This window comes from Brassica oleracea, chromosome C5, assembly GCF_000695525.1.
Source record: "Brassica oleracea var. oleracea cultivar TO1000 chromosome C5, BOL, whole genome shotgun sequence".
In the NCBI taxonomy this organism is placed as follows: domain Eukaryota; kingdom Viridiplantae; phylum Streptophyta; class Magnoliopsida; order Brassicales; family Brassicaceae; genus Brassica; species Brassica oleracea.
In genome coordinates, this window is record NC_027752.1 from 45,012,584 (window position 1) to 45,022,030 (window position 9,447).

At 32.4% G+C, this 9,447-nt stretch overlaps 2 protein-coding genes across 3 annotated transcripts; both read right to left on the reverse strand.

Annotated features, from left to right (window-relative positions):
- Window positions 1-1,862: 1,862 nt before the first annotated feature.
- On the reverse strand, window positions 1,863-4,413 carry LOC106343539 (26S protease regulatory subunit 6A homolog). 2 transcript variants are annotated; one of them, XM_013782781.1, is made up of 11 exons: window positions 4,152-4,413; window positions 3,755-3,871; window positions 3,561-3,668; window positions 3,297-3,488; window positions 3,035-3,226; window positions 2,820-2,938; window positions 2,660-2,747; window positions 2,444-2,563; window positions 2,230-2,370; window positions 2,033-2,135; window positions 1,863-2,000 (listed from the first exon to the last, which is right to left on the reverse strand). In XM_013782781.1, exons 1-10 carry the CDS (start codon window positions 4,269-4,271, stop codon window positions 2,058-2,060), a joined length of 1,275 nt encoding a protein of 424 aa, XP_013638235.1. In that variant the 5' UTR covers window positions 4,272-4,413; the 3' UTR covers window positions 1,863-2,000; window positions 2,033-2,057. The 2 variants fall into 2 exon arrangements, with proteins under 2 accessions (XP_013638235.1, XP_013638234.1); XM_013782780.1 differs by having other exon boundaries at window positions 1,863-2,135.
- Window positions 4,414-7,707: 3,294 nt separating this feature from the next.
- Window positions 7,708-8,495, reverse strand: LOC106292420. Its single transcript, XM_013728008.1, has 5 exons — window positions 8,440-8,495; window positions 8,312-8,360; window positions 8,170-8,204; window positions 7,956-8,031; window positions 7,708-7,874 (listed from the first exon to the last, which is right to left on the reverse strand). The coding sequence occupies exons 1-5, from the start codon at window positions 8,467-8,469 to the stop codon at window positions 7,708-7,710; spliced, it is 357 nt and encodes a 118-aa protein (XP_013583462.1). The 5' UTR covers window positions 8,470-8,495.
- Between the last annotated feature and the right edge of the window lie 952 nt (window positions 8,496-9,447).

A 9,447-nucleotide genomic window follows, 5' to 3' on the forward strand; every position in this document is an offset into this window, starting at 1 on the left:
AAATAAACCAACAACAAACATACAATACTATAGTTATATAAAAAACCAAAACAAAACAATACACTACCTAAAATAGAGTAAAATACTAGTATAAATTACACAATTGCATGCGTATGATTACTTGTTTTATAACCTTGAATGTATAACATGCATCAAAACAAAAATCACATCACTTTCTCGACAATGGCTAAGAATGTTTTTGAAGAGCAAGTTTACTTGAAACAATATATATATTAGTAGATACAATAATAAACTACTAGATAAAATGGAATAATATATATATATATATATATGTGTATATATACTAAGTTTAAAACCTTATATACTACATGAAAAAGGTTCATAATAATATTGCTCATAAGCGGTGCAATCATAAATATTTGTATTCATGTTTACTTTCAAAAACTTTATGATACCTCTAAGAATATTTGTGATTGTCCATTGAATAATATCTCTTTGTAAACCTTAACCATGATTACTTTACATATTTCAAAATTTCAAAACATATGCTTATTCGTAATGTAGTTTTAGCTTCAGTTACTGTGGCAAAATTCATTTCAGCCAAAAAAAAATTTCGCTTCTTTTCCTTTGCAAACATTCCCAACAAACTTAACCTACAAATATGCAAATGTGAGGGACAAAATATAGATGTTGCATAAACTGGCAAGAAAAAAAATAGTTTAGTTAGCTTCAGACTGTTATTAGAAACTATCAAATTTGATTTCAATCATTTTCCATGTATTTAAGTTGAATCTGAATATTTTAATCTTATGTTTATTTTTTTATTTTGTAAATCAAATATTGTTTAATCAAATTTAAATTCTAATGATTACAGAATGAAAACATTAATTAAAAACATATGAATTTAAAACGGTAATTAAGACCTTGTTATTTTCCTGTGGTTTTACATTTTGTTTTGATTTACTTAAGTTTGATAGCACTATTTTACTTAAAAAGTTAAATTAAATTAAGAGATGGATTTAATTAGTAAAAATCATGGGTTAGTATTACAAAACAAGTAATTAAGAAACTGTTCTGATTCGAGAAAGATAACTTTCCTTTTTTGTGCAACCGGAAACTTTCCCTTTTGTTTCAAGGAAAAACAAGAAAAAGAAAGAACACTACTACTTGCCTCAGGTAATGTCAATACATGTCTCACCATAAACTCTATAAATAGACTGTCTTATCTTCACCAGCAACAAAGTTTCGATCTCTCACTAGGTTTACTGATCAGATCAACTACAACAAACAAGACTAAGTCGTTCTTTCTCTCATTCTCTTCGAACATGTTGGTTTACCAGGATCTTCTTACCACCCCGATGTTTCTCTAGAATTCGTTGATGTGTATGTGTTACTTGTGTTAGAAGCTAAACTTTTTCTGTGTTTTAAACAGGCGATGAGGATATCGAGAGCCACATGTTATGGGAAGTTGAAGGAAAAGTACTATTTTTGAAATAAAGCTTTATTGTGTATGTGACTATTTGTTCATCAGTGTTGTGAGGTTTGATTTTATTGGAGGTACTAATGTTTAGGAACCAACCATCATTCGACAAGAAACAGTTTGATGATGTTCATAAAGAGATACATAAATCCCTAAGCTGGACTCAGAAAAGCAAGACATGTTCAAGAAACACATTGAGGGTGCTACAAAGTTTTTGGTGTCAAAGCTCAAAGACTTCCAATTGTAAGCTCTTCTCATCTCTTACCGTTTAGTTAAGTTGCGTTTTCTAACTGGCGACTGAATGTGACGGCTTTGTGGGAGAAGGCATGAACGATGAAGGGTGCTTAGTGTTTGCTTAAATACTTGCATAGTATACATACGTTGACACAAATAGACAGAAACTGATAAGAATGTAATGATTTTTTTCTCACAAACACAATTCAACAATAAAAAAGATGGTACACCATATAAAATTCATTTTCTTGTCTCAAGAAGAAAAGAAGATGAACACAACTAAATGTATTTTCGATAATACATATCCTGATTTGAAAATATGAAAATATCCAAATAGGAATGCAACACTAGTTGAAAGATAGTGAGCAAACAGAAATAGAGATTAGGCGTAGTAGTTCAAACTTGCTTTCTTCTTGGCCTGGACTTGGATGATACCTTCATTGAAGTCCTCATGGTTCACCTGATAACACATACAACAATAACAGAGAACCCCATGTTTATAAACCAGAAAAAACTTGCATCATAAAGAAACGTAAAACCATGTATATTCTTACCTCTGTGGCATCACGACGAAGAGCTAACATGCCAGCCTCTACACATACTGCTTTCAGTTGAGCGCCATTGAAATCATCTGTCGATCTTGCAAGCTCCTCAAAGTTGACGTCTGGGTGTACATTCATCTTCCTCGAGTGGATCTGTATTCATTCAGTTCGGGTTAGTTGAGTAATGAGTGCTAAGGGTCATGTTCAGAAAATTTGAGAGACAAACCTGCAAGATTCTGGCTCTTGCTTCTTCTGTTGGATGTGGGAACTCAATCTTCCTGTCTAATCGACCAGAACGCATGAGCGCTGGGTCCAGAATATCTGCACGGTTAGTGGCTGCTATAACCTGAAAATTTTAAGAGGTTTGATTGTTACTGCTTCTTTATGGGACAATATATAAACAAGTATGACTCGTGCCTAGAATAAAGAAAGACTCTCTCACCTTAATACGCTCATCGCTACTGAATCCATCACGCTGGTTGAGCAGCTCCAACATAGTCCTCTGCACTTCCCTATCTCCACTTACTTCACTGCACTCTCAGCCAAAGAATATAGTCAGTGAGCTGCTAGAAGAACTGAATCAGAAAAAAAGATTTATATACCTGTCAAAACGCTTGGTACCAATGGCATCGATTTCATCTATGAAGATGATGCAAGGAGCTTTCTCTTTCGCTAGCTGAAACGCATCACGGACAAGTTTTGCTCCGTCTCCGATAAACATCTGCACACATCCAGACACAAACACAATTTTGAAGCTCTGTGGATGAACAGGCAAAAGTGTATTGATTGTCACACTACAATATTTACTCATACATACCTGGACCAATTGAGGACCTGCCAATTTTAGGAATGTGGCATTGGTCTGTGCTGCACAGGCACGTGCCATTAAAGTTTTACCAGTTCCTGGAGGACCATACAAAAGCACTCCCTTCGGTGGACGAACACCCAGCTTCTCGAAACGCTCCTTGTGCGTCATGGGGAGCACAATTGCCTCTACAAGCTCTTGGATCTATTTCCCAAAATTAACAGATTCAATACGCAACCCACAGAAGCAATTCAAGCAAAGCGAATAAACAAACCTGCTTCTCTAGTCCTCCAATGTCATTGTAATCTTCGGTAGGTTTCTCATCGACCTCCATGGCTTTAACCCTGGAGTCATACTCTGATGGCAAGGTGTCCAGTATCAAGTAACTGTCTTTATTCACTCCAACCAAATCACCAGGCTTTAGGCTATCTGGGTCCACCAGGCCGACAACCGGTAGAAAGATTGTCTGCAATGCAAAAGTATTTCCTCAGAGAATGTATAAAGAACGCACATGAGAGAACGGGTATTAAAGTCTCACCTGTCGTGTAGAGGTTTTCAACACAACACACTTCCCCTTCCGTTGCGAGTCAAGGTCAATATTAGCACCGTCTTCCTCAGCATCGTCTTCAGGATTCATCTCCAAGATCTAAATAACATAACAGTTGTACTTAAACTCCAAGATCCTAAAAGCAAACCAAGGAAATGACGACAGAAGCTTGTTGAGAGTAGTACCTCTACAATGTTGCCAACCAAGTAAGGAAGCTGCTTGTTGAGTTTAATCTTCTCCTGATTCTCCTTTATCTTCTCCTTGTAAGAATCGCATTCAAGATTTGTTCTTTGTGCGTCTTCCTACATACACAGATCAGCAAATTCAACATCATATTATTCCATCACATATCAATTACTAATGAGCTAAAAATCCAAACTTTCGAGCTAATAGTAATAAACCCACAAGCAATTCCAAAAGAACGGATTACAAATCACTCAAAACCCTAAACCAGATAGTAAGTAGCAAGACCTAATTCGAATTCTTCTAAGCAACGGTTGAATTGAATCCAACATTATGAACTAAGGATCAATCTAGTTATTCAGAAGCGAAAGCTAGATCGAGAGAGTAATGGGATCGAACCTTGAGAATTCGAATCTCGTTGTCGAGGAGACGAGTAGCTCTAACGATGTCTTCGGTGGACATGGACGCGAGCTGATCCTCTTCGAAGCTTGACGTGTCTTCTACCATCGGAGTTGCCATCTCAATAGCCTCTAATCGGAGAGAGAGAGACAGAGATCGCCGGAGGAGAGTTTGGGGAGGAGGTTCTGAAGAGCGATTATTGAGAAGAGAAGACGAGAGAAAATAATTAAATATATTTTTTTCTTTGAGGAAAACTTGTTTTTGAAGAAATGATATGCGTAACCTTCTGAAGGAACCAGAGTGTTTCAATCTAGTACAACTGAAATAAACCAATTTTAACTGAATCGTCTGGTTTAGTTATACCGCCCAATAATGTATCTATATTATTTTAATAATCTATCTATATTATTAAAATAGAAGTACCAATAAACCAATTTTAACTGAATCGTCTGGTTTAGTTATACCGCCAAGTTATTTACGCTTCTATGCCACTCAATAATTATAGAACCTATCTATTTTAATGCTTGTCTTTTCCAGTTCAATTAATGTGTTGTCCTAAAATAAATTTTAACTAAAACACCCCGATTCACTTCTCAACTAAATGAATATCAAAATTATTCATTGACGTCGTAGGAATAAATCAAAATTTTTTTTTAACGCTGATTTATTATGACATTACAATTATGAGAAAGATTACATAGACGATTTGACAACCGACAATACTACATATCTTATGAGGATTACATTTTTGTATTATGACCCAAATCAAAAATATTATGACCCAAATCCTATGTTATATGTGCAGACTACATTTTTCTTTCGATTGACACATATATTAAACATTTTATATATTAAAACAGAAGTCACAACCTTGATTTATGTGTGATTTTTTTTAAAAATGGACCTAATGGACATATTTATATAAAGTCATGTTACATTTAATTTCTAATCTTATCATTTTTTATTGGGCCTACCATAATTTTTTATTGGGCTATCAATAATTGAATTTAAACAATAGATGATCCATTGGATTTATAGATAATATAAATTAAATAGATATAATAGAATGTTGTAATACTACACCTCTATATGTTAATTATTTAAATATTTATCGATGTTAACTTTTAAAATTATAAATATTTTTTTAAATAACAAAAATCATATTATTTAACAATGATTAATCTTTACTATCTAAAACCAATGAAAACAAATTTTAAACTATATAGTTTATTTTAAACATTAAACAAAAACTAAATTTTTAATTATTTACTAGATAATATAAATCTATGAAGGGAAAAATTTAATTTTTTAAAAACTTTCTAAATTTGTGAAATGTTACAATATCTTTGAATATGACAATAAAACAATATTTTATTAATCTGTATATATATAGTTACGATTTTAATAATGAAATTATAATCCAAAAATATATATATAAAAGAAGATACAAATACATGTGAAAGTTTGAAACAATCAATAGAAAAAATATACCGTAAACTTATTTTGTTTTAAAAATTGATAGACACATATATATTATAATATATACCAATTTAGAATTGAAAACAAAATGTTTATATAAAAATAAATGAAAACAAAAACCTTGCGCAATCTAGTCTATATTATTAAAAGTCTAATTTTCATTCGCCTCAAATAGAGCTATGCCTCAGTATGTCCAATGATATCGTATGGATATACATTTTTCCTTAATGTTATATGTGTAGTCTATAAATTTTTTCCATATAAGCCATGAAGAAGATGTACCTGCATAAAAATCAGCGGAGTTCATTAGCATTAAAAAAAATATTACCAATATAAATACATATATATATATATATTTATTTATTTATTTATGTATAAAAATAAAATTCAAACCAACAGCACAAATCGACTATGTTTAGCTCTCTCAACAAACCAAATCAAATAGATTTTTCCAAAGCCTTCTCAATTAACCAAATTAATTAATTTAGAATCAAAATAGAATATCTTTATTAGTTTATCCATATCTATAATCAATGTCGAATATTAATTACCTATAATTATTGACATGATTTTCACTAACTATCTATATTTAAGTAAATAATACATTATCTAAATTTTGCTTCAAATAAAATCTTCAATACTGATGACCTTGCGAAATACTCAACAATAAATGGAAGATGTTCTGAATAATTACCAAGAAGGCAATTGCCTATATTCTCGCTAACAATGTTATTTCCGGAAACAATTGTTTTGCCTTATAAAATATCACGTCATTTTGCTTTTAAAACTTTCTTTAAATTTTTGTATCTACGTTACGGTTCTCACATTCACATTATATATAGTTTACCTAGCATACATATTCAATAGCACTTCAACAACTCTTCTCACACAAGAGATGGTTTAACACACACAAAAATCATGACTTAGTGAATGTAATATCACAAAATGTTACAAATACGTCATCTAGTACAAATAAAAATTTTAAAACAGGAAATTCATACACGCGCGGTCGCGCGGATCAAATTCTAGTTATTATTTTAAAAGGCATGTACGATAATAAGACCCTGTACCCTTTTTCTTCACCACCGTGTATCATTGTACTTCTCAGAGCAGAAAGCAGCTGTTGGTACAGCAACTTGAGCCAGCCTTGGGAACAAACAAAGGAAGCTGGTTCAGCTTCTTAGATAACCAGCTTCTTAGAGAGAGTTATTATAGTTTTTAATAACCAAACATACATAATTAAATATCAGTTGCCAAACTCTCAGTTTACTAATGGCAGGGTATCCAACAAAAGAACAATCACATCATGAATCCCAAACGAAATTTATCAACTAGAAACAACCGTACTTAAAAACTATAATAACTTGCAGGAAACTGAAGTTCCAAATATTCAAACCAGACTTATTAGCTTCACTTCAGCTTCTTTTTTTTTAATGTAAGAATTTATTCAAACAAAAAAAAACGTATGTACAGTGACTGCTTCTTTGTTTAGAGTGTTCTGTGTTTTCAGAGTTTTTAAGAAAAAACTGAACAACAATGGAGAAAAAACACAGCTCAATCTCTCTCAAAATTCTTCTCAAGCCGAACCACACCACCATGGCATTTCCATATCTTCTTCTACTTTCTCCCCCGAGAGCTTAGCTTCAGGTTCAGCTTCGTCTTCAGCTTCGGCTTCATCTTCATCTTCATCTTCATCTTCATCTTCATCTTCATCCTCATTGACAAATCTAGTTTGGAATCAGAAGTAAGTTGGTTTTATTGATCAATAAGCTTGGTTTATATACCAAGATAAGGAAAGCCCCAATAGGAAATTATAAAGTTCCATATAGAATAGGTAAAATATAGATAAACCTTATCTAAAACTAATTCGTATAATTCCTAAGTTATCTAGGAATCATACTCCAATACTCATCATTCATCTTCATCATTCATCATTCATTTTCATCTTCATCTTCATCTTCATCTTCATCTTCATCCTCATCCTCATCCTCATCCTCATCCTCATCCTCATCCTTTTCTTTACTGATGATCCTGGATATCTGAAAAAATGAGGAATCAAGGGATGCATAAAAAATTCTCAAAATGTATGTTGGGCACAAACCAATGCTAAAGTGACCAAAATTAAAGAATCTGAAGAAACCTCCTCGTATCCTTCAGAAACACGGGTGTTCCTCAGACGGGCTTCTGTGTGATTTTCGATAGCCTTCTCCGCAGCTTTTGTGATTCGAATATTCTCAACAATTTCTGAGAGGTAAATAATGATCAACCCAATGAGTTAAGGAAGCAAAATAGAAAAAGTTAGATCAATTTTGAAATACACATTACGCCAGATCATGTAGCCAGTAAATCCAAAAAGCATTGCTAGGCCAGCTGCGTGGGAGCCACTTCGTACAACTGGTTTCTGCAATGTTCGGAACAGACATATTGATCAGAAACATAATAAAAACAAAAGAGAGTTCATGTCGGAATAATCAATTACCTCAAGAATAGGATTAGAAACATAATAAAAACACAAGAGAGTTCATGTCGGAATAATTACCTCAGGAGTAAGATTCGTCGCCATTCCTTTAGCTCCTGGAAAAAAAGGGACGATTCAGCTTCTTTTGATTTGTTCCAAATTCATTATACAAAAAAAAAACTCACTCCATTAGATACATCTGAGGAAAGAAAGAGATAACTACCATTGCTAAAACTATGCCGCCCAAATGGTTTTCCACGGCGATAAGAGTACTGCAAACCAAAAATTTATAGGTTTTTTTCATTGATCGAACAGCAGAATTTAAACAATAAAAGTTACAAATTGCCTTACGTGCGCAACGAAGGATTTCGCTAACTTCATGACCAGAAGTTTAGGGTTTCGGTTCTTCTCACTCGACCTCCTCTTTTCCGAATATGACCATGTTTTCTTGGGCCTTACTCTTATGTCCCCCCCCCCCCCCCTTTTTTTTTTTTCTCTAATTCATCACTCTTTTTTTCAGTTTACACGTTCAGTCATTAGGGCTTTGACTGAAAGTCAATTTTAGAATAAATATTTGAGTAGAAAAATTAGTTAATCTTTATTACTATAAAAATATTTATCAATCAATAGAAAATATTTTCTTCTTCTCTCTCTTTAATTACTGTTGAAATGAAAAAAAAAATGTTCGTCTAGCATACATATGGATAAACTTATGTACTCCACATTTCTTTGTCTCCCATTTTTACATTTTCACTCTTTTTATTTTTTACTTTCTTCTCATTTCCTTTATAATTTACCAATCACAAACCTAAGATTAAGAAAAAACTAGAGCTTGACCCCCACTCTCGTGTGGATATTTTTTATTTTCTAACTAAGAGATTATGAAGAAAACAATCATAGTTAGATTGATTTTTGCTAATGAGTTAAATTGGTATTAATTTCGTATCAAATACTCTATCCTAAACATATTTTTCTGGAAAAATTTAACCCATACTTGTTTTATTGTGTTTTATATGTTTTGAAACATAACCAAAAACTTCGTGCCAAAGCTTATAGTTTTCCATGATAATTATTATGGCTTTCATGAGTAAATCAAAAAAACTAATAAAGTTAACTTATTTTTTAGCATTAATGTTTCAGCATTTTTTCAACACCCCCAATCCGTCCAAAGAAGAAAACAATAAATCTATACTATTAAAAGAGAATCATTCACTCACCAAAGGTTGTTGGACTTATTTATCAACCAATTATTTTTTTGGTTCTACCTAATATTTCCTAATATTTCTATAACTATACTAACAATAGTTAATACTCTCTAACTATACATACATTACTTTTGTTATCAATACGATGTTTTTT

Bases quoted from the DNA above. Each gene is read 5' to 3' on its own strand.
- LOC106292420 (XM_013728008.1), bottom strand. From the start codon at position 8,469: ATGAAGTTAGCGAAATCCTTCGTTGCGCAC. The intron at 8,361-8,439 runs GTAAGGCAATTT...TTTGGTTTGCAG, and splicing joins CGAAATCCTTCGTTGCGCAC to TACTCTTATCGCCGTGGAAA. The intron at 7,875-7,955 runs GTAATGTGTATT...TTTACCTCTCAG, and splicing joins TACTGGCTACATGATCTGGC to AAATTGTTGAGAATATTCGA.
- LOC106343539 (XM_013782781.1), bottom strand. From the start codon at position 4,271: ATGGCAACTCCGATGGTAGAAGACACGTCAAGCTTCGAAGAGGATCAG. The intron at 3,489-3,560 runs GTGAGACTTTAA...TTTGCATTGCAG, and splicing joins TGAAAACCTCTACACGACAG to ACAATCTTTCTACCGGTTGT. The intron at 2,564-2,659 runs GTGAGAGAGTCT...TAAAATTTTCAG, and splicing joins GTAGCGATGAGCGTATTAAG to GTTATAGCAGCCACTAACCG.